Source organism: Coptis chinensis, chromosome 9 (assembly GCF_015680905.1).
Source record: "Coptis chinensis isolate HL-2020 chromosome 9, ASM1568090v1, whole genome shotgun sequence".
In the NCBI taxonomy this organism is placed as follows: domain Eukaryota; kingdom Viridiplantae; phylum Streptophyta; class Magnoliopsida; order Ranunculales; family Ranunculaceae; genus Coptis; species Coptis chinensis.
In genome coordinates, this window is record NC_141464.1 from 43,049,490 (window position 1) to 43,074,245 (window position 24,756).

At 36.5% G+C, this 24,756-nt stretch overlaps 1 protein-coding gene and 1 long non-coding RNA gene across 6 annotated transcripts; both read right to left on the reverse strand.

The window, feature by feature from the left end:
- Positions 1-4,803: 4,803 nt before the first annotated feature.
- On the reverse strand, positions 4,804-9,084 carry LOC147476164 (uncharacterized). Of its 5 annotated transcripts, none has more exons than XR_015209131.1 (7): positions 8,489-9,084; positions 6,064-6,243; positions 5,698-5,778; positions 5,433-5,613; positions 5,235-5,292; positions 5,083-5,142; positions 4,804-4,984 (listed from the first exon to the last, which is right to left on the reverse strand). It is a non-coding gene; the product is annotated as an uncharacterized LOC147476164 (long non-coding RNA). The 5 variants fall into 5 exon arrangements; XR_015209129.1 differs by having other exon boundaries at positions 5,083-5,145; positions 5,433-5,625; positions 8,489-9,074; XR_015209128.1 differs by having other exon boundaries at positions 5,083-5,145; positions 6,064-6,238; positions 8,489-9,071.
- LOC147476165 (polyadenylate-binding protein RBP47B'-like) lies at positions 7,562-12,846 on the reverse strand. Its single transcript, XM_086585645.1, has 7 exons — positions 12,376-12,846; positions 12,043-12,074; positions 11,790-11,917; positions 11,351-11,445; positions 10,654-10,676; positions 10,139-10,306; positions 7,562-7,718 (listed from the first exon to the last, which is right to left on the reverse strand). Exons 1-7 carry the CDS (start codon positions 12,844-12,846, stop codon positions 7,562-7,564), a joined length of 1,074 nt encoding a protein of 357 aa, XP_086441771.1.
- Between the last annotated feature and the right edge of the window lie 11,910 nt (positions 12,847-24,756).

The window sequence follows — 24,756 nt, forward strand, 5'->3', positions numbered from 1 at the left end:
CAATAAAACAAATGAGGTTATGGCCAAAAAAAAAATTAAAAATTTATAAGTTCAGTATGTTTCCAAAAATGGAACATTCGTTTAAGTTTGTTTCACTTCGTTTCACATTCACATTTTGCACTCATTTCCCTCGCCTTTGTTGAAAACAGAAATTTTTTAGTTTGGAATATCACTCATTTTGCAGTGGTTTGGTTACGACCAGTTACGACAGAATAGTGTATGGGGATACCGAGACGGAATGTAACATCCCGTCTGGTTTTTATAGACCGAGACGGAATGTAATATCCCGTCTGGTTTTTAAGCACTTCTCACTGCACATTTTACTATTCCAAACAATGGAATTATGGATGGGGATGGTGGCCCATTTGGAATTATTGAGGATACATTTGGATAGACATTTGGATACAATGTGTTGTCACTTGGAGAGTGAACAAAAATCTAATAAAATGTGTTGTCAATTGGTAAGTGGACCAAAATCGAAGTATCACATGTGACCTTACCTTTAATATTTCGTTTTACTCTTCTTTCTTTTAGATCAAACAAACAACACAGCCATCTTCTTCCCCACAACCAAGCTAAAAATAGGAAAAATGTCTAGAGAAGAAAGAATTGCATATAACCAAAGGTTATGGGGGAGGATCTAGTAGTAATAGTTCGATCTTACGGTTTCACCGTGTCGCCTCTCCTCGTATTCAACTGAAGATGACTACATGGAAAGAGTAAAGAGATGAGCATAATGATATGATGAGGGAAGGAGGAGGAGGAGGTTGCAGTTATTATCCATCTTTGGGGCATTAATGACTCAAGAAGCCATTGAAATTGAAGATGTGGATCTGAGACAAACGCGGTGGATCCGTGAAGGGATATAGTACACGTTTAGAGATGGTGGTGATTTCAAGAAACAAAAGATAATGAGGGATTACTTCACAACACCTTGTAGGTGGCCTCCTCATAAGTTTAGACGAAGGTACGGGATGACAAGAGAGCTTTTATGTATATGTTGCATCGCTGCATCATCATTCGACGATTACTTTAAAGACAAGGTGGATGGATTGGGTCGGCAAGCAATTTCTGGGTTATAAAAGGGACTAGCTGCAATTGCACAATTAGCAACTGGTTGTTCTTCTGATTCAACGGATGAGTATTTACAAATTGGAGATTCCACAGCAAATGTATCTATGAAGCGTTGGTGCAAGGCAATTATCACGCCGTTTGAGGAAGAGTACTTGAGACGACCAACTGAGGCAGACACTGCTAGGATATTAGCTGAAAATGCGGCAAGGGGTTTTCCAGGAATGCTTGGATCAATCGACTGTATGCATTGGGTGTGGAAGAATTGTCCAAGTGGATGGGCTGGAACACATGTAGGGTACAAGAAGGAACCAACTTTGATACTTGAAGCCGTTGCAGACAAACATTGTTGGATCTGGCATTGCTTCTTCGGCCTACCAGGTTCGCATAATGACATTAACGTGCTTCATCGTTCTCATGTTTTTGAATCATTAGAGCAAGGTGAGGCTCCTGCTGTTGCATTTAATGTGAATGGTAATGGCTATGATATGGGATATTATCTTGCTGATGGTATTTACCCAAAATGGGGCACATTTGTTCAAGCCATTCGTTATTCAAGAAATAAGCATGAAAAGATCTTTACTCAACGTCAAGAAGCTACAAGAAAGGATGTTGAAAGGACGTTTGGAGTTTTGCAGGCACGATGGCATATTGTTAAGGCTTCTGCACGTTGTCATAGTGTTGTTGTTCTTGGAGATATAATGAAGGCATGCATTATAATGCATAATATGATTGTTGAGAATGAACGTGAAAGTGGAGTTTGGAATTGGAAAGGTCAGAGGAAAGAATCAATACCTGCGCTCTTTCAGGAAGATGATGGTTTTCATTTTGTCTATCAGATGATTGAAGCAAGAAATAAAATCAGAAATGAAGTTACACATACTAATCTTCAAAAGGACTTAGTTGAACATGTTTTTAATTGGGCTGGCATTGAAGAAACAGCAGATCCGGTACCAATTTATGATCCAAATTGGTCGGATTCAGATGAGGGAGAAGGAGGCGAAAATTAAAATGGAAATGAAAGTGTATTTTCTATGTATTTCCTAACGTGAACTATTAAGTTCCAACGTATTTCCTATGTATTTCCTAATGTATTTCCTATGTAATTCCTATAAGTTCTTATGTGTTTAATGAGTTGTGTTTTAATGAACTATATTACAATGTATTTTAATTTTATTGGTAATTGTATTTCTATGAAAATAATTATATTGGACAGAACATACATAGTGCATTAATTTAAAAAAAAAGTTAGATAAAAATACATAGTTCATTAATTAAAAATACAATGAAATTAAAATACATAGTGCATTAATTAAAAAGACAATAAAATTAAAATACATAGTGCATTAATTAAAATATATAGTGCTTTAATTAAAATAAAATACTAGATATTACATAAGCTTAGTTGGAGCTAGAACCACCTCTAGCCCTTGCCCATTCAGCACGTATTTCAGCTTGTTGTTGCTCGATTATAAAAGCGGTATCGGGATGGAGGACACTTGTATCGGTCGCTAAAATCTTAGCTTCATATTGCATCTTTTGAAGCCGATTTTTTTCCAATTGAACCTGATTTTTTTCTGCTTGAATCCGATTTTTTTCTTCTATTGCCATCACAGTTCTTTGACCATATGCAAGTTCCCTTTCCCTAAGTTCTAAGCATTTTTGTGTTTCATTTGCATCCTGTGAAAATGTATCCTCTAAACGTGTAAAGTAACCCTCCAACATACCAAATGATTTTTCTTGGTTCCTTTTGGACTTGGCTTTCTTCGATCCAAGAGGACGCTCCATTTCTTTTGGACGCTCTATTTCTTGAGAACCCTCCAATTCAACTCCACCAACACTTGGTGAATTAGAAGTTGAATCTTCACCATCATTTTTGCGGACCTTTTCCCTTTGTGGGAGGCTTGACCTTGCCTCAAAAACGTTACTCCACTTTGGATTATCCTTGAGTAAAACGTAACAATGATCAAGTGAAAAAGCCGATTTTTCTTGTAGTTAGTACGTCATCCTTGCCTCGGACAATTAAAAAATAAAATGGTGGTAATTAGACTAAAATAATCACTAAGACTAAGATAATTAAACTAAAATAATAATTAGACTAAGATAATAATTAAACTAAGACTAAAATGGAAATAATAAATACACTAAGATAATTAGACTAAGACGGAAATAATTAGACTAAGACTAAGATAATCAATAAATTCCAAATTGACAACGTTATAATTACCCGGCTTTGTATTGTTGTACCACTTGCATGTCGAGCCTCCACCGCATTCACAATTGCAACAAATTTGTTCATCATTTTTGAAATATATTTCCACCTACCGCTAATTGAATCGGAGACCTATCCGACCCGTGCTTGATTGAACTTCGTTTGTTATCACGATTCCAAAATCTTTTTGCATTTTGGAAAGCACCAACAATAGAGTCTTCACTAATTTTTATCCAAGCAAGACATAGAGCTTGATCATCGGACATGCTAAAGTGAGCTCTCTTTTTTGCTTGAGTGCTACCACTTGCTTGAGATGCTTGAGTTGATGCCATTTGATATTTGGTTTTTAAGAACTGATTTTAAAGAAGAAGAAATATGATATATGATTGTTGGAAGTGTGAGTTGAAATGAAACAAATGTTGTATATATACCAAAGTTTTTATTTTGACCGTTTTGACCGTTTTGACCGCTTTTGACCGACTTTTGGTACCGTTGGTAAACTAGCCGTTAAGACTCGGATGGGATGTTGGATTTAAATGGGTTTTTGTAATCACAGCACGGAATCCAACATCCCGTCCACCTGCATTTAAAAGAATAGTTGTTAACAAGTTTTGCCGCAAATGTTGGCAAAACTCCGTGGAAGGTTTTTACACCTTGTTTTGAACTGGGAAAAATTAGTTTATCACCCTGCATTTCAAGTAGCAATGAACACACTGAAACTGAAGTGACCCAAGTAAGTGATAGTTTTCACTTCCCCCCTCTATCACCTGCATTTCAAATGCTCTAAAAAATAGTTGTTAACTCGTTGGACAAAAGGGTTTACTTTCTCTCCTTATGTGTGATGAAAATAGAGTTTTGCCGCAAATGTTGGCAAATCTCATTCTCTCTCTCTATCAAACATGGAAACGGTAATCAACTTCACTTTCTCTCGTATTAATCACTTTGAAATGTTGTTTTACTTCGATTTCTGTCTTTTGAACAAATTTACGCAGGAACGATGATGTTTGAATCAAATCACTGCAGAAGAAGTTTATATCCGAAATTCATGTCAGTTTCGAGTAAAGATCTGATTTTTCTTCAACTGATAACGATCTTGATGCGATTAAAGCTGAGAACCGTTTAATTGAGACTTGGTTTAATTCATGTCAGACTTGGTTTGTCAGAGTGTAAAACTAGTACAGACTTGGTTTCAGAAGATACATTGATTTACCAATGGCCACTCGTGATTTATGCATCCCAAGTTTCAGGCGCTGGTTGGATTTGATTGGAGCCATCTTAAGCAGGTTACATGTGGTAGTTCAAATGCGAGTTCTATGCTCTAGTCTGACGAGAACACACGCGCTGGTTTAAGGGGATGTAGGTTGGTAAGATCAACTTTTAATTTGAGGGGATGTAGGCCGTTGGGGAAGGTCTAAGTAAACGGCCTCTTTAATACAATTACCAAAAAACAAAGGCATGCACGCACATACAGAATGAAAAAAACCTTTTTCTAAGATAAACAATTGCAATTAGCTGGATAGAATAAAGTATAACACCGAATCATTTTCCATAGGATGGTCCCTTCTTTGGTACAAAATCATCATTCGTTTTACATGTTTCTAGAACTCTGAACCGTCCAGGCACAACAAAATCAACCAGTAAGCATTTCTCCTCAGGCAGACGGGATTGGCCTCCGGAAAGAGTAACAAATGCTAGTAAGATCTGCAGCATTGAAGATAAATTAAAATTAAGACAAAAATAAAAAGGTCAGAATAGGTAATGTGTAAGAGTGAGAATTGCTATATTGAAAACAATCTTACTGCAAAATCAGGTCACTGCGTCAGTCAGGCCCCTCCACTGGCCTCAGCAACAACAGTCGTCTTCTGAATTTGGATCGGCCATAGAGTTAGTATGAGAAAGTAATTGTATAATGCTCTTCACTCTCTTGTCATACTAAAATTACGGATCATACCTGCTCTGAGGTGCCATTCCCATTTAGTGATGGAGCACCAGATGCAGTTTTCGAGAACCTGGATTGGAAAAATGGCACAAAGATTCAGTACCATTTTCATTGAGCTAAGAATGCAGGGTTTGCATGCAAAGTACAGCAGAGAGCCTCATAGACGAAACAGAATGAAAAGGGGAAACTCAATGTAAATCCAAGGCTGACCTGAGTGCCCTGGCCTTCTTTTTCTCTTCCTCTGTAGGATCTGTTTTGGTAACTGGTGCAAATCTTGCCGAACGAGCTTTCTTCTTAGCTTCCTCATCATCTGTGGACTTTGATGGAAGTCCAAACATGAGAAAAACAGTAAACAAATGCATCAAGCCTGTCCATATGCGTTAGGAACGATCTGCGGATAGGCCTACAGATGTATTAGTAGTTTGCAAGTAAATACATACACATCAATATACAATGGTGAAACAGAAATCTCTACCTCTCTGCCCTGGCCTTTCTCTTCAGTTCCTCTGCTTTCTTCAGCTCATCTGATCCATGTGAAGTAGACCCAGTGCCGAACCTGTAAATGAGATCAGGCCATACATCACGAGTGGCCATTGGTAAATTGAAAGACTATCAATCCTCGGTGAATCGATTGATCAAATGCTAAATCTGAATAGATTGATCAAATATTCAAATAGACTAGAGAGGATTTATGCAGGACACCAAAACAGAGAACACAAGTAAGCAGCTACAAAACCAATAACCAAAAGACAAAGTGAACAGATACTAGTCTACCTTTTTGAGGTGTAACAACGAACACTGGGGCAGAAAATGATGCATAAAACTAATTTTAGTTACTTGCCTTGAATACAAGAGTTTCTAGATAAGGCGCAATTCGGGGCAAATGTTAATAACCAAGAAAGCAATGTAGCACATATTGTGTGCTCTTCTTCCTGACATGCTTTCTGACTCATCTTCAACTTCAAAGTCACATCGGTCTCCTTTTTGAATATAGCCATTTGCATCTATTCCCTCCACTACACTGCACAACATGAACACTTTAACTTCAAGCATCATGACTGACTGGAACTATGAAAGAGACATTTGTGAAGATGGACATTTGTGAGAATATGAAAGAGAAAAACAAGATAACAGACATTACCGTGCACCAAGCAAAATGTCTATTTTTTTCCTGCCCCAAGAGGCAAGAGACATCCCTAAATTTAAGTCAATAACTCTTCTGGTAACAGCTTGTCTACCCAATAGAATATCACTTTTCATATTGATTTAATCCTAAACTCCTACCAATAGTATTAAAGGTAACAGACTTCTACAATTTCACAAATATCAAAACTCCAAAAGAGATGTCCTACCAGCGGGAAAATGGGTTATCAAGTAGGCCCTAATGTCTTCTTATGTACCATCATAACTAGCTGAACTTCTAGTGAGTGAAACATCAACGTTTAGCACAACTTCATCAAGATCAGGAGGGGTGAAAAACATACTACGTTTTTAGTAGAAAAGTAACCAGGGGAGCGTACTACCAATAGAGGAAAAATGATGGTGTATTATACAGCAAGACACATAGTAAAAATCTTTAAATTAGCACTAGCAGCCACACCTTAGTGAAATCAAAACCGTAATGCCACAAGTGTAATATTGGTTAGGACTATCTTCTAAACCTAAATGCTTAAGTATAGTTATCTGTTTTGACTCTTCAAGAAGAAAAAAGTCGAATTGATTGTCCCTGACCACATCATGAACTACAAATCTCTGTGACCTGACTTTGCTAAGCCTAGAATACATACTAACAAGCTCCAAGCAAGCATCTCCACAAACTTTGTATCCTCTCCCCTCTACTGATTAGCATCGAGCAAATTTCTCCAAATGCTAACTCGAGCAAATGTCTACTTATTTATCTGTTGACACTCGAACAAGAACCATGTCAAACTGATTGACCCTGACCCCATCAAGAAGCTACAATCTTCTCTAACCTGACTTTGTTAAGCCTAGAATAATACATATTAACAAGCTCCGAGTATATTTTTTCCAATGTTTTGTGTCCTCTCCTCTGTATCGAGGGCTAATTTGAGCAGTAAACCAATTTGCAGTGGGCCAACTTAACAGTAGTTGAAACATATGGATGGGATTTGATCCCCAATCAACATGGAGGCCACCTTACAGATGGGGAGCGCATCAAAGAGTTCAGCATTGCTGCCCCCTAACTTGGGCCAAGAGTCATCACCAATCTTTCTTTTCAGAGCTAATGGAACCTCTTTTGCTCGTTTCTTTCTAGAAGCTATCACCAAATTGTGAGGGGACTATTCCATTTGATACGTGTGTCGGGCGCATGTCACTAACTATAATCTATACTTACTAGTATGCTCAACAGGATTGAAGGCACTAGTTAGTTGACGTACTGCCTCCGTCAACTCCTTGAAATCTGGAGGTGGAGGCATGGCCTCAAGACCAAGACGAGACCTCTTGCGCTTTATTAAAGGAGGGGTAGTAATGCGCCTATGGCATGATAATAATAACAATTAAAAGATATTATACACAATGATAATATACACACAATTTTATTTACTAGATATAAGCAACACATTTCTTTGTTATGATAACAGTATTCACTATTATAAGTAAAGTCTATAATCCTTTCTCTTTCAACAAAAGCACAAGTGTAAAACGGTCTGCGACTAGAATACATTCAACTTGACAACCCACAATGAAACTTTAAAAGACAATCATTTTTCTCGATTTCAGTCTTCTGTACATACACGACCAGCAAAACCCAAAAATGTAAAAACAGCACATGCAAATCAAGTCAATTTTCAGATAGTGTTCTACATTGTGCTGAACTGCTCGCCTTTTTCGTTCATCTTGTACACACTATAACTATCTTATGCTAAATATTGACTGTGGATCATGCTTGTAGACTTCTAGTAAGCACAAAACACTTAAAGTTCGTAAACAATAACACATAACATGCATTCACATAGACAAGCTAATAACAGTGGTGAGTCCAAAGTTATATATTCATGTGCTTTGTTTGTGCGTAACTTGACGGTGAGAGTCCCAGAATTCTTATACTGAAACATATTATTATACATGAGAAACCATTTCACCTCAACAAAGAACAAGTAAGCTACCATTTCTTGCCATCTAGAAACCAAATAAAAACCATTCCACAAACTAAACCACCACTTAATATGCTCCTAAAAACATATTCTAAATACCATTATAGTAAACCAAACAAACAAATCAACATAATAGGCTTCAAATCTCACCGATGCACGAATATGCTCTTGGAAAGCCTCTTTATACTTGTCTCAAGAATAAAACCAACTGTTTACACTCAAAAGGAAAAAGGACGGAACATGATGTCGATTAAAACCATGGAGTGGCAGATTAAAATGAAAACAAAATTCAAGAGAGAGAGTGTTGGCGCTTCAGAGAGAGAGATATCGATTGTGATTTGCCAGGAAGTAGGGTTGAGCGAGAAAATTTTGGTCGATATTTATCCATCCCCGACTTGGACATATTTTTCCCGTTTGAAGTTTGCCGGCAAATGAGAAAAGAATTTGCCTAGTCCTAAAATGGTACCAACTACCAAGCAGTGGAAAATAGCCTGTTAAGTGGGAAAAGACCAATTTGCCAGTGGGAAAATTGGTTATCAAGCACGCCCTTAGGTTTGATATGATGTCAACAACAACAAGGGAAATTTTCATCTCTCTCATTTTGTCTCTCATTTGAGGTAATTTGAAGTAAACTCTCTTGGTTTGATAAGGCTGGCAAAACGCCATGGTGGTTATGATCACCCAATATAGTCGGATTCGCAGCTGTTTGTTTCGTTTTTCCAAGTTTTATCACACTTCACTCACTATGACTTATGAGTTATGTGAGCTGCTTTTGTAAATTTTAAACACATTTGTTTGTTATAAATACTAGCAAGATGCACTTGCTATGCACGGCGATGTCAAACAAAAATTAAGGAAGAGTGTAAACATAATTTGCTTAGGGGGAGGGAGGGAGGGAGGAAATTGATGTACTGTTCGTAAATTGTGTTTATAGTTGCTAAATTTTCTTGTTGAGGGAATGAACTTAATATTTAAAGAAGGATATAGGTAAGCGTCTTGCTCTTCAATATTGTATACCTGAATTTTGTAAGTTAACTAACACCATTTATTCAAATTGTAAGAAACATAAAGCTTCATCGAAGATGTATAATTTGAACTCCATAAAGATGTATATTCATCTTACTCGCGAGAGAGTTCGGGTAAAGGGAAACACAATCCTATAAAGAAAGCAGACGAGCTAGGCTTGTCTTGTGAGGGTGTCAAGGTTTTCAACTATAATGGTTGCCCCACCATTGCACTTCCGGGGACCTCAAAGTAAGCAAAGATTTTGACCTATCAAAATTAGAAGTTCCCAATAATTTGAGACAAACCCGATAAGAATTTCCTTGTAAAGACACCAAAGTTGCCTTCAAAATAAGAAAGACCACCGTAAGGATTTAACCGTAATACAAACCGCACAACGGTTAAGGTTGTTGTGACTTGTGAGACAATGAGAGTGTTTTCTATAATAAAGGTTGCCCCACCATGGCATTTTCATGGACAACCAAGTAATAAAGCAGCGTTTATTCTATCAAAATAAGAAGTTCTCAATTAATAGAGAAACCAGATCAAGATTTCCTAGCAACCATGCCAATAAGAAAAACCACCAGAATCAGTAGGCTAAGCTTGTTGATAGAGTGCTGAAGTTTTCAACCACAAAAGTCGCCCAACCATAGCACTTCCATGGACGGCCAAATATGCATAATTTAACATGGCATATAAGGAGTTAACAATGAGTGTAGATTTAGACACAAACCATGAAGTAAATAGTAGACCTGATTGAATAAAGTTATGAAAGCTGACAAAGGGGAAAAAACTGACTTGTCAACGTTAGGTGTAGCCAACGGATCATATAGTTCTTCTTTCTGCTCCACAGATGGGACAACACCTGCCATAGCTACCATCTCTTGGGGAATTGTGTGCCTTCCGCCTGAAAATGTCTTGAGAACAGTTAGGTTACCAATGGAATTATATTCATGTATATTATACCTTCATGACTTACATAATTTAAATTTAAAAGGATGAAACAGAGCTCATCTTAAAGAAAATTAAAATGTACAGATGCAAAAAATAATATATAGAGTCCAAATATCAATAGATAATTTCTTCCATTTAGTCCTCCTTTGTTTGAATCTAGTATCACGCACCTAATTTAAATTGACACGAGTACACATACCCATCCGACACCGATACAAAGTGTCCGATATGGTGAAGAACCAAAAATTAGGTATATCACATACAATACGTGTGTGTCATGTTTAACACAAACACATGGATACATATCTGACATGGATTATTTTTAAAATATGGAGTGTCCATAATACATAGACGCACACCAATTCTCGAGTGTTTCATAAACCTATAAATAAGAAGTAACACTAATAATCAAATTTTTAGGCCAATCAAACACATGCCAAAAAAATTCTCTAAAGAACCGTTGAACATAAGGATTATTTGACAAATTAAGTGTTTGCAATATCTTGCCTGTTGAGGATACCGCCCATATCTCGCGTATGCACCGTATGAATATAAAGAAGGGCCTGGAGCAGCCCCATAACCATATGCATCATAGCCTTGTCCATAACCATAATAAGCACCATTCCACTGATGGGGATCTGATGGTCGAGCCCGTGGGCACGCCGGTGATCATGTAATTTGGACAGTAAAACATCGGTCAGTGGCCATGTAAAAATGGAACTCCAACATTTTAGAACAGTATTTGGCAAGTTAAAAATCAAGAAAAGAACTTTGAAGGAAGTCGGGTAATTGTGTTCCAAATATGATTAATATGTGAGGAATGTGACAATAAAACATCATGCACTTGTTGCTTTGAAACTTCGCCAGGGGAATAAATCGTTCAAATCCTCAATCTCCTCAAAATGTTCATAAGTATGGAAATAGTTATAGTAAACAAAATTCACTGGTTTCTAAGAATAAAACGTTATAGAGTTCATCCTCACACCATATATGCACAAATAGAAATCTAATTCAAGGCCCTCCCTATTCAATAGCAAGCATATATCATAAATTTACCTGTTTAGTCATCATACTTCTACCCCATGAAAGGCGACGGTTTGTCGGGCAATCATAGTTCCATTCAATCTCAGTATTGCTACTTCCATGATTGCCTAGACAGAAAAAAACATAGATTTAAAACCTTAAATACTAACAAATAGATAAAAGAAATTGAATATCAATGAATGTAAATGACCATCCCGACCGATCACCAATGCAAATACAATATTATACCCTTAAATTGCTAATAGCAAAAAGAAAAGAATAATGTGCTAAAAGTAGCATGCTTCTAATGTTTAGAATTTGGAAGTCACAAGCAAGCAATTGACAATAGCTAAAGTCTAAAACGAAACAAAACAAGGTACTACATAAATTAATCAATAAACAAATATAAGAAAATATAAATTAAAGAAAAATAAAACCGGGTAATACAATGAAAAGGGGGATTCAAATATACCTAGTTCCAAACCGCACAAAGCCGCATCCTTTACCCGGTATTGTTTTGCATAGACAAGATCACTAAACTGCGTAAATATTTGCCTCGGTTCCTCCTCGGACATTCGGGTCCGGACCACCAACGAATATCTACAAGAGAAATAAGACAATCATTAACTTTTAAAGATGGGAATGAAATTCATTCAGAATATATTTACCTTGACTAACATTTGTGTTGGTAATATCATTGTCTATAGTCGAAATGGTCGCACTACCGCAGTGTTGAAAGCAGGTGTTGGATATACTGCTGCCACAAACAAATTGAGAAATTAGAGAATAAATTTTACTTGTAAGTCTGTCCATAACCATAAACCATCCACTAACAATCTCTAAGGCACAAACGCGGTAAATGGACAACCCGGTATGCACAATGCTTATCTTTTTTTTTTTATCGGTGCACAAATGGACGGGTTGAGTACTATGCATATCTGCAAACTATGTAGGACCATTTTCAAGCAGAACTTAGCACCAATAACTCTAATGTTCAATACAACATAAACACCAATATAGCACTAGTAGCGTTTCTTTCTTAGGAAAAAGATTCTTACCTTTCGGTGTAGTATACGGTTGCTTTGGAAACCAGTAGCCTTCTTTGGAGTATGCATTGGCCTGCTTGAGCAATACACCCCATTCATTTCACTCATAGCACAGTTCCTTTCCATTTCATTAGAAAATTTAACAAATCCATAACCCTTAGAACGACCAGTATTAGGATCAGTCACCACCTTAGCACCTCTAACAGACCGATGCTGAGCTTGAAAAGTCTTTTGTAATAAATAATCCGTAACGTCCGATGCTAAATCCCCAACAAAAATAGAATGCTCGGGTCCTACATCAGGACATCTTTCTCCAATCCCAAAAGACGCCCAATTCAATCTAAATGGTTGGTCAGTCCCAGGCATTAGTGTATCATTATATGTTTGCAAAACTTGTTCCGCAGCCCCATGAGAAGCAAACTCCACAAAACAGTAACCCTCAGGCTGTTGCGTAATCTTGTTACGTATGATTTTTATTGACATCACCTACCAACATACTAAATATTAATTAAAACACAAAAAGATGAAATAAAAGAAGATGGGCATTGAGTTCTTTTTACCTCTCCAGTGTGAGCAAAGCTAGTATATATTGAGGTAATTTTCTTCGACCCAGTATTGAAGATCACCAATCCAAAGAGTTCTTATTTCTTCAAGAGTAGTTGGTTGGTAGTTATGATGATTGTAATTACTTGTTGGAGGTAATCGACCATGTTGCCGCTTGTTATGCTCCTCCTCCACTCATCGTCCATTCTTTAGCTTCTTTCTTTGTGAATCAAAGATTGATAAAATGTAAGGAAGAGAATATGCAACTTGACAAAGTAGAAAATAGTGCATTCCTTTCAATGCGCATGTGCTCTGCTGATTTAACTCAATGCTTCTAATCCATTCGGATCACCAAATGATAGATGGTTACTTTTTTTTTTCCTTTGGTCTTACGGGGATTTTGGACAAAATTTGCAACCTCTTCATCGAGCTTTGTTGAAAGCAGTCGGTTGCTTCATTTTTTCTTTATCGGGTACTCTTAGAATATCCGCCTTTTAGTCAAGCCCTTCTTTTTCTCTTCATTTCATTTTATTTTTTTAGGTGGGAGAGGACTTCTAAGAGATTCTATGTGAGACAAAGAAGGGGTAAGCATCGATTTTAGGCTTCTGTTCTAGTTCCAGGATGTGGGAGAGAATGGAAAAGAATCGGTTCCTATTCTCTGATTAGACTTTTCCTTTTCTGAACCTCTTATTAAATAATCCAATTATTGCTAATTAAATGACATTAATAGTAAGGCGTACAATTGAAAATGGCGTGGATTTGGTTTTCTAATATACTACCACATGAAAAGACTGATTGGTCCTATTTAAAAGTGTTAAGCAATTTTTTTATTTAAGGACAATATCGGTACTTAAAATTTATAAAGGCATAAAAAGACAAAGTAGTCCTCATTAATAAATATCTAGGCATCTGATTTTATTATTCATCAAGGGCATTATGCGTCAGAAAAAGTCCCGGATGAATTTAAGAGGCCACGATCATTATAGGCTATACTAGTAGTAGAGATGTTCAAATTTATGAAAGATGAAGTAGCCGGCAGATTCTAGGCTATTCACGAATTTAAAAAATATATATCTCTATACTTAGTATATAAAAGCTGTCTTTCAAAGCATACTATAATAGCCATTTGTTCACCATTTGTTCACCATTTAATACATTGGAAACTCTCTTTGCAACATTTCTCTTCATGACACTGACAATGACATGGACACCACACGACAACACGATTATGTACTAAAAATGTAGGATGCGGACACGGATATCTATATAATAAGCTAGGGATTTTTTCCGCACTACAGGACAAAATTACATTTAGCATAAGACAAACAACAGTCCAGATCGATTTTTGGCACAATTGGATGGCTGAAATGTGATGATCAATCTCGAGATACGTGTTTCAACTGTTTTTAATTAGGTAAGTCAGTTTTATATCGCATTAGCAGTGTTCGCAACCCGGTTACATCAGCGGTGTTCTGTCAGTGTATGGTCACGGGTTCGATACTTGCTGCAAGCATTTTCTTTTATTTATTTATTTTTCATTTCGTTCTCATCATTATTATCAAGTTTAATTTATTTATTTTTCGTTCTCATCATTATTATCAAGTTTAATAAGTTAAAAACAACTAAAGAATATGGTTCACGTTGTGAGTCGGATCCAGGAGAACACACACTGCGCTTGCTTGGTATGGTAGTACTATCTACTGACCCATAACCATCATGCTAAGTGAATTTTATCTCAATTAATTCTTAGACATTTTAAATACTATCTATTGTGGGCAAATCACTAAACCAAAGAGATGAGTGCACTACTAAAAAAAAGGGTTTTTATCTCGGTTCTAAAATTAGCCTTATCTCGGTTCTGCTGATAAGAGAGATAATATGTCCTGTAAATGAGATAATATGTCCTGTAATTTAGGTACTAACTTTGAGTATAAATCTGTTATCTTGCCTCTTACTTAATCGAGATAAAATATATGGATTTTACCACTGGTGGATAGGAACTGATATAATAGGAAATTTAATTTATCTCACCATTGTGGAACAGATATAATAGGAAATTTCATTTATCTCACCATTCTAAAACTGATATAATAGGAAATTTAATTTATCTCTCATTGAACTGATATAATTGATATTAAACCAAATATCTCGGCACTCAAATGATATAATAGCTATTATACCAAATATCTCGGCACTAAAATGATATAATAGCTATTATACCAAATATCTCGAATAAATTAAAGAAAAACAAAATCCCAAAAAATAGAAGTCCAAACAAAATTGAACTCCCGCTTTACAAGATTTCTATCTTGATCGTGAATATCATTCACGAACTCACGATAATGGCAACTGCCATTCTAATCCCAAGTATCTCGCTCTTTGCTATCTGTTCGTTTATTTTTAATCCCAACTATCTTGTTAAAGATCTCGCTCGATCTCCACTATATATCTCTTCGTGTATTTTAAATCCAGCTATCTCGCTCTCCACTATCCGTGTATTTTGCCCTCTTCACCTCTCGCACGACTCAGAAATAATTCAAGTTGGCCACTACCCATTTCAACTCAGCAGTTTAACAACTCTTCTGAGTTTTCAGGTACTAAAATGATCTTAGATTAAGCTAGGAGATTATATAGTGTTCAAAACTAGTGAGATTTTTGAAAATTCATGTATAAATAAGTTAGTGCCTAACCTTTATAAACTGATTTGCAGTTTTTCCATCAGCTATTCATTCCTTGTTAAAACAAATTGGATCCGAGGAGGTTCCGTCGTCTCCGCCTCAACTTGATTTGCTTTTGAGCGGTATTACTCTTATCTTTTTTTCAGATAAGGCCTTCTTTTTTATAGCGAGCTTTTTCTTGTATCTATGACTATATCAAGCTAGTGTTATTATTTAAGGTAACGGATTGCACACAAATAGCTGATGAGAGTATGAGACCAAACAGATTCTTCCGATTAACTGCATTGAACTTATTCCACGGTTGGATTGTCTTCATTATTTAAAATAAGAATCATTCATTCTATTTCCAGCCGTGCATGCCTTTTCCTTGGTATTTGAACTCGCAGTTTCTCGTAAATACCCAATCGGAGTTAAGAATAGATCCAGGCCTGTAGTATTAGAACAAATAGCGCTATTGATAAGCTTGTTAACGAGTTGCCCTCCATAAGACGAAACGAACATTGTGTCTAATAACATGATTAACATAAACATTGGCTGCTAGTGGAAGCAATGAGGCATTGATGTACAAATGGTCGGTCACCTGAGAATTTAGAGTTCTGGCCACCCAAAGTCAAATACTACTTTTAAATGTCGAAAGCTACCTTTTGCACAACCCCCTAGTCTTCTTATGTGGTCTTGGATTTCAGACCACACAATGAGGCTATGGTTCTTTTTTGGCAAGTATCAGACCCCCTTCATTTGATATTCAGTACAACTCTAATGTCTCTGATTATACTTTTATATATAGGCTCAGACAAAGTGGGGAAGCAGATCCTGGAACTTGACTCTAAACTACTTGTAGGACTTGTCATTTCGGGTAACAGTTTTACATTTGATTTTTTTTTCAGAATAGTTTTATTGTAGCATCAATGATGAATTTCGAAACATAAAAATCTTCATTATATGGGAGTAATCAGTGTAAGTACTTCCAAGAAATTAATGTTTGAATCTGTAAATTGAAAACTTATATTTGAGATGGAAATTGGACTTATGAGATCATCCCCAATGGTAAATCTTAAGCATAATTCCAGTGGTTCATACTTGTTAGTCCTTCTGTTTCCTACATCTTATTTGGGAGCAAAGAAGATTACCCTTTCTGTAATATGTTTGCTTTCATTAATCTTCTCATTGGAATATCAGTAGTTTACCTCATTTTGCTTGGTAATTCATAGCTTTGCAATCTATGTTACTTTATTGCAATCTGTTAAAATTGCAACCCTCATAAGTTTAGCTTTCAGGGTAAACTTCTGCCCTTGCAACTTGGTTTTACGTAAGTTGAGAATGCAAGGTTTTCATCATGAAATTTTGTATTTGGGTAGTAGAACCATTTGATATGCTTTCAATTGTAAATAGGTTCACTCTTGTTTTTTCAACTTGTTTATTGCCATTGTTATATCCTGAGTAGTGAATTAGCGGCTAAACATTTTATTTATTTATTTGCAGATCTTTTATCACTTCCCAGTCCTTGTTAGAATCGAATTGGACAAGAGAAGGTCCTGATTGCTTTGCTCCAACTTGGGTTGCTTTTAGAGTTGGTACACTTCTATCTTCTTTATCTGATTAAGTTTAATCTTTTTGGGTTAACCTTTGTTCATGTGTATATGACTTTATCAATTTTGTTTTGTATACATGAGTGTGAGGAAACATGTTTTCTGTTATGCACCTTTGTTTTTGGATAGTACAACCATTTTTTTATTGGTCAATAGTCCATACATTTATAGTTTTAGTTGTTACTCGCTTAAAATGTTGCACTATTGAATTCAAGTATTGTTACTTTACTGTGTATATGCATGAATATCTATTAATTCAGTAAGTTAACTTTGATTCTCATAGCATAGGTTTTACTTTCAATGATGTTGATATATAGTTTTACCTTAAAAAGAGGAAAACCTGTTTTTTGTACGTCTAGTTAAGCTATAAAATGAAGAAGTAACATGGTTACGCATGAATTCTAGTTTGTTCACCTCGTTATTTGTCTGTATGTATTAAATAGCTAGTATCGAGCAACCCCTGACCATATAATACGTAGCATTATTAATGTTTTATTAGAAATAAAGACTGGTCATGTAGTGTTCTTGTTAGATTTCATATCTGGCATATTCGTGGGGGATTAAAAAATGCCTTTTGATTACTTTGTTAACTGAACAATACTGTTTACATTCAGATTACTCTTTGACACATTCAAAATGGATAAGGGTTGGATGTCCAAGGATAAGTTATCTATTGAATTCCAAGTAGGGGTTCAGAATTTTCTACAGTTTGCACGGGCCATCTTTGGTGAGGGAAATCCTATAATGATGTCCATGCAAACTATGCGGAATGTCAAGAAATTGATGGAACTCGACGTTAAAAATCATTTGTATTTCAATGGCATGTGCCAAAGTTATACTACATGGACATGGCATGGGGAAAGAACAACAAGTGCAGCTCCCTCGTATATGGATACAGATGAGCCTTCCCATCATCATTTTGAGTGGGAGCCTCAGAGAGGATGCAAATTTGAAAACAAGAAATTGGTTCAGGCCGCGACGAGATCGAAGATGCGGGTAACCCCGAAATGATTAAGAAGTTGCTTGAAGATGCCGAGGAACCTTTGTATAGAGGATGTTCAAAGTATAATGGAAGTTATCGCCAATCGTTAACTTGTTCAATCTGAAAGCGAAGAGTGGGTGGTCCGACAAAAGCTTCACAAAGATGTTACAAATGATGAGAGACATGCAACCAAGCGAAGAGAATATACTGCCCAAAAATATGCGTGAGGTTAAAAAGACATTGGCAGTGTATGGAATGAAATATGAGAAGATAGATGCGTGTCCCAATGATTGCATACTATATCGGAAGGGGTTTAGTGGCAGAAAAACATGCCCTACATGTGGACTTTCAAGATATAAGTTGAAGGATAATATGATTGAGCAAAGTAATGGTTCGCCTGCAAAAGTTTTGTGGTATTTTCCACCGATCCCTAGATTCGAAAAGATGTTCCAATCAGCAGAGACAGCGAAAAATTTAACATGGCATGCCAATGAGAGAGAAGTTGATGGGCAACTACGTCACCCAGCAGACTCACCCGCATGGAAGCTAGTGGATGATAAGTGGCCGAGTTCGGAGCGTAACCAAGAAACCTTCGCTTAGCACTTTCGCAGATGGAATCAACCCACATAGCTCTCTTTAGTAGTAAATATAGTTGTTGGCCTGTTGTGTTGGTCACTTATAATCTTCCTCCGTGGTTGTGCATGAAAAGGAAGTTTATGATGTTGACAATGTTGATTTCGGTCCACATCAACCTGGAAATGACATTGACATATACTTAGCACCTTTGATCGAGGACTTGAAAAATTGTGGAAGAAAGGGGTTAAGATTTATGATGCTTTCCAACGACAAAAATTTACACTAAAGGCTATTCTCTTATGGACAATTAACGATTTTCCTGCATTTAGTAATTTGTCCGGTGCTTGTGTTAAAGGCTATTACGCTTTGTCCGATATGTGGTGAACACACAGATTCTTGCAGATTGAAGCATTGCATGAAGAATGTGTACATGGCTCACGAAGATATCTTCCGGAAGAGCATCCGTGATCGAAAAGCAAAAAAAAAAGCGTTAATGGTAAATGTGAGTTTCGATCCGCACCAACACCACTCACCGGTGTCGATATCACGGAAGAAGGTTAAAACACTTGTAACTTTTGGGGCAAAAGTGACGAGTCAAAAAGGTTAAGAGCAAAAATATTGTTCATGATGATGTTACACGTTGTTGGAGGAAGAGGTCGATTTTTTTCAGGCTTGTGTATTGGAGACATTTACTTCTCCGACACAACTTGGATGTCATGCATATTGAGAAAAATGTTTGTGATAGCATTATTGGGACCTTGCTTAACATTAAGGGGAAAACGAAGGATGGGGTTGCTTCTCGTCGTGATCTTAAGGAGATGGGTTTGAGAAAGGAATTGGCACCAGAAAGAAAAGGATTGAGAACATACCTGCCACCAGCTTGTTACACATTATCCAAAGCGGAGAAATTACGAGTTTGCAAAACCTTGCATGAGCTAAAAGTTCCTGAAGGTTACTCATCTAATTTCAGGCCACTTGTTTCAATGGAAGATTTAAAATTAGGTGGTCTGAAATCCCACGATTGTCATGTGCTGATGCAACAATTGCTTCCAGTGGCAATAAGATCTGTGTTGCCAAAGCATGTGAGATATGTAATTATTAGATTCTACTTCTTCTTCAATGCCATTTGTGCGAAAGTAGTCGATTTGCAGAAATTACGTGAAACTCAGAAAGAATTAGTAATCACATTATGTCTTCTGGAGAAATACTTTCCACCATCTTTCTTCGACATTATGGTTCATTTAACCGTACATCTTGTGAGAGAAGTCCAACTTTGTGGTCCAGTTTTCTTTCGATGGATGTACCCATTTGAGAGGTAAGTTTGTGAATATCATTTATAGTTCAAATTATACCAAGTTAAATATAGGAAATTCCATCAATATTCCTTTTCTTTTGTTAAGGTACATGAAGGTTTTAAAAGGCTATGTAAGAAATTGAAATCGTCCCGTAAGGTTGCATTGTTTGAATGTTATATTGCGAAGAAGCGGTTGAGTTTTGTAGTGAGTTTTTATCTGATTTGGGTGTTTGTTGGTACTCCACATGTTGAAAGCAACACAGCCAAAGGAGATTATTTCTCGAAAAGCCTCCATCGGTGGTGATTTGGTAGTTGTCGAATCGGAAGTCCTTAGAGGAAGCACATGGTTATGTGTTGCACAATACAAATGTTGTTGAACCTTATATCGAGTAATGACATTTCAAATACATTTGAGGAGTTCAATTTTTTTTCTAATTTTTCTGTCATATCTAACCAGAGTTGGTGTTCATAATTTGTAGGGAGCATATGAACTACTTAAGGCAAAACCATCCCCGCCAATCAAAAAGCCAAAAGTGGTTACATGATGCACATATTAGCACTTTTAGTGATTGGTTAAGAAAAAGGGTGAGTTACTAAACAACTTGAATTTTTTATTTACTACTCTAATAAGCGTAACTAATTTTATAAAGAACACAGGTTTCAGATGAAAGGAGCATCCCTGGTAACAATGTCTCGAAAACCTTACGTTGGATAGCTCAAGGTCCTCATATACATGTATTGAAATATCACAATTATGTGATTAATGGTTGCCGTTTCTCCACAAAGGATCGGGATGCGTCACGAGTCAATCAGAATAGTGGAGTGAGTTTAGTTGCTAGTGGAATGCAGATAACAAGTGCAAGAGATAAAAATCCACTATTTTAGAAAGTTGCTACTATGGTGTTATTACCGAAATATGGTTGCTTGATTACACTAAGTTCAAACTCCCAGTATTCAAGTGTGATTGGGTTGAGAATCGGAATGGCATCAAGGTAGATGACTTGGGTTTTATACTGGTTGATCTTGGTAGAATTGGGTACAAATCTGATTCTTTTTCGCCTTTGCCTCTCAAGTGAAGCAAGTTTTCTATGTACCGGATCCGATCGATCCTAAATGGTCAGTTGCCCTAGCAACTCCTCAGAGATATTATGATCATGATAATGAGAATGAAGATGATGACTTCATTGATGATGGTATTGGAGACAACATTCGCAATGAAGTATTTCCAGATATGGAATCTCTGGATGTGAATGACGATGAACAATCAATGTATGGACGTGAAGATTGTGAGGGGATCTGGATTGCTCACAAGCCTTCAAAGAAAAGAAAAGCCCATAAATGAAACATTTCAGCTCTATTTATTTGATTATTGTATCTTTTATTTTCTTTTTCTTTTCTGTTAGTTCTAATAGTGTAGCTTGAATTTTCGTGATTTAGGAGAATCTTGAGATGATCCTAATAAAACTAATAAAGCTTTCGTGCCTTTGTTTATATTCAATTGTCTTGTTTATCTTGTTATTTTCATGTCATTGCTTGGTCATAATTCTTACAAGCGTGTTTTTATTTTTAATTTTGCACTTATCTGCCTTTTGCTTTTTTTTTTTTGGTAAAGATAGTCTCTGCCTTTGCTTTGTTGGAAATGCTTATGGGATGCATTAGTTTCCTATATTTTTGTTTAGATTGTTGATTCATCATCCATTATCTTCCTAAATTAGAAAATTGACCGTTAATTTGTCATACCCTAAAATTTCTACATAGATTTAACATGTGTTGTGCATTTTTATTTTTGCCATGTAGGTTATCATGGGTACAGAAGAAGATGGCCAATCAAATGACAACCGAAAAAGGAACGATGCAACCGAAAAATCGAAAAAGGGAAACACAAAAATAGGAACAACAATAATGATTGAGCTTAACAAGAAATGTGATGGAAATAAAATTAGAGTTGTCTATGATGAAAAAGGAAGGCCAAATAATCGGGTAGTACGGAGAAAACTTGTTGGTATGGAAGGTGCATTGGCAAGGTCCAAGGTACCATTGAGTGAATTTGAAACTTGGCATGATTTACCGTAACCTTTGAGAGATGATTTATGGGAAGCAATGCAGGTACGTAATCATTATAATTCTATGTACTTTTATATATTATGAACAATTTGTTTTTGCTCTTCTTCCTAAAGTGATGTCTTACATGCTTTTTATGTCTAGCAAATATTTGATATTGATCCAAATTGTATGGATAAAGTCATATCATCCATTGGGGAAAGATGGAGGACTTTCAAGACCAATTTGACTAGGAAATATATTACTCCTTACATAAATGACCGCAACCTACTAGAGAAACCACCAAAAATTTATGATTTTATTAAAATCAAAATGACTGGGAACAGTTTGTGAAGTCAAGATTGACGGATGAGTTTCAGGTATGTATAGTAATTGTTTAAACTTGGGATGAATGAAATTCAAATTGCATAGTGATAGCTAGTTATGTATGTTCATCCCCTACTATACTTAGTTATTGTTGTCTTTTTGAATTCAAAGGAGTATAGCAAGCTGCAATTTGAGAGGAGAAAGAAGAATGTGTATAACCACCGACTCAGTAGATCAGGCTATGTTGGTCTCGAAGAAGAGATGGTAATCATTTAGTTTTCTAAATTTTCTGTTATTAATTTGGTTTTTTTTTGGTCGGTAAGCGAGGTTTTTACTTTCTCTATATACATGGTTGATGCTGAATTGCTCCATCTCTTCTTTCATATTTTGAATTTTTCGGATCATCTTCTCTGCTGCCCATGGGTACTTGGTTTTCTTTTTCAGCCACGCTATAACATTTGTTGAGTCTGTTTGTACCGCTCTCTTACTTACTCCTTGTGTTAATGCCATCCTCATTCCTTGCTCTACGACCTGTAGCTCTATCAAAGCAATATTCTGCATGTTTGACTTGCCTTGGCTTGCTGCAAGTACTTCTCCTCTATCATTACGTAGTACTGCTGCCCATTCTCCCTCTGTTCCTTGTAGAGTCCCGTCAGTATTCAGATTGTGTATCTCCTTCTCTGCTCTCATCCACTTACAGTACTCATACTTTTTCTGTTTTACTCCAACCTCTATCTCCCACATTTCCATGAAGTTCTGTGCTTCCGGTCCTTGCTCCATTCTTATGTTAAGAGTCAGTAGTCGTCTTCTTACATCTCCGATCACCGAAGTTTACTAACCGGTCTCAAGGCCAACTTGCTTATTCTGAAAAATCTTGTCATTTCGCGTTTTCCATATCCCGTATACAAAAGCATTCCATGTAAACCTGTGACTATCTTGTATACAGCCTTTACCTCGTGTAATTTTTTCATCCCATTGTACCTCTTCTTGCCACATATATGGCCATGGGCTCTCTGAATCCTATCTTCCTCAAGCAAGTATACTACATAATGTTTGTGAATCGTACATGTATGAAAGAGATGATCTACGATTTCAGTTTCCCGCCAACACAAAGACACAAACATCGGTTGCTACTTTCTTCCACTCTTTTAGTTTTTGCAACGCCTCTTGAGCCCTCCTTTTCAATGCCATCCAAATTGATGAAGGAATTTTCATTTATTAATTGACTTCACGAGTTTAGGTGGTCATGTAGTCCGCTATCGGTTATGTCCGATTAGGTGGCCGGAGGTCCAAGGTTTATCACCTCACCTCTTGTCCAATACTCTAGGTCCTATTATATGTTACTGTTTGTAGCAATGAATATAATCTAGTCTAATACAATTTTTTGTTTATGTTTAATAGAAAGAAGAGTTTGGTTCCTCAGTAGAACATGATGATCGGAGTGTCAAATGGCTAAGGGCTCATCAAAAGAAGAATGGTGAATTTGTGAATGATGCTACTATGGAAATTGCAGAAAGAATTGTGAGTTTTCTTGAAGTTTTTGTTAATTTCTTTTTTACTTTTATATATAAAATATTGAAATGTATTAACATAATTCTGTCATGTAGGCTCAATTGAAACTGAAGGAGAAGGAGGGGAATTTAGTAACTAAGGGAAAGAATGATATACTTACTCAGGCTTTAGGAACCCCAGAGCATAGTGGTAGAGTTAGGGGGGAGGGGAGGTTTGTAACTCCAACAACATACTTTAAACTTCCTAGACGTACTTGGAAGAGAAATAGAGAGGAGCTTGAGACCCAACTACATGAAGAAAAAGCAAGAAGGATGGAAGCAGAAGAAAGGGTGAGGTTTCTAGAAAAGGAAAGTGCATTAAGGAAGAAAGAGATGCATAAGTCGCCACCACCTGAGAATGTTGGATCTAATAGTGCTAGAAGTGATAATAGAGTAAACCAACAGGTATCAACTTAGTTATACATCTGATTATGACTTGTTTGTGTTATACATTTCTTTCTTTTTTTTTCTTTGTGGGACTTAATTAGATCCTGCAAACATACAGTAGAAGATGGGGATACACTTAGCAAGATGTTGCCCAATCTTGAAATCAAGATACACCTAAGGTACTTATCCTTTAAATTGATATGATTCTTATCACGATATATGCATAAGCTCTAACTCATATCCATGTTTCTTATAGGCTATTAAGTGTTCTCTGGCTTTGAGATCCAAAGGCAACATTGTTGCTAAAGGTTTACTTTTCAAGAAGACTGGACCAGAAGAAAAAGTCCACAACATTCCTTTGGGAGAACACAATGTACGAGTACAGATTGACTTAATAATGAAACCTGATCTCCCCCTCCCAATACCA

Excerpts from the sequence above, each read along its gene's own strand:
- LOC147476165 (XM_086585645.1), bottom strand. The coding sequence starts at position 12,846 with ATGTCAATAAAAATCATACGTAACAAGATTACGCAACAGCCTGAGGGT. Across the intron at positions 11,918-12,042 it reads CACCTGCTTTCAACACTGCG|ATATTCGTTGGTGGTCCGGA; the intron begins GTAGTGCGACCA and ends TTTCTCTTGTAG. Across the intron at positions 10,307-10,653 it reads TATGAAACACTCGAGAATTG|GTATAATATACATGAATATA; the intron begins GTGTGCGTCTAT and ends TAAGTCATGAAG.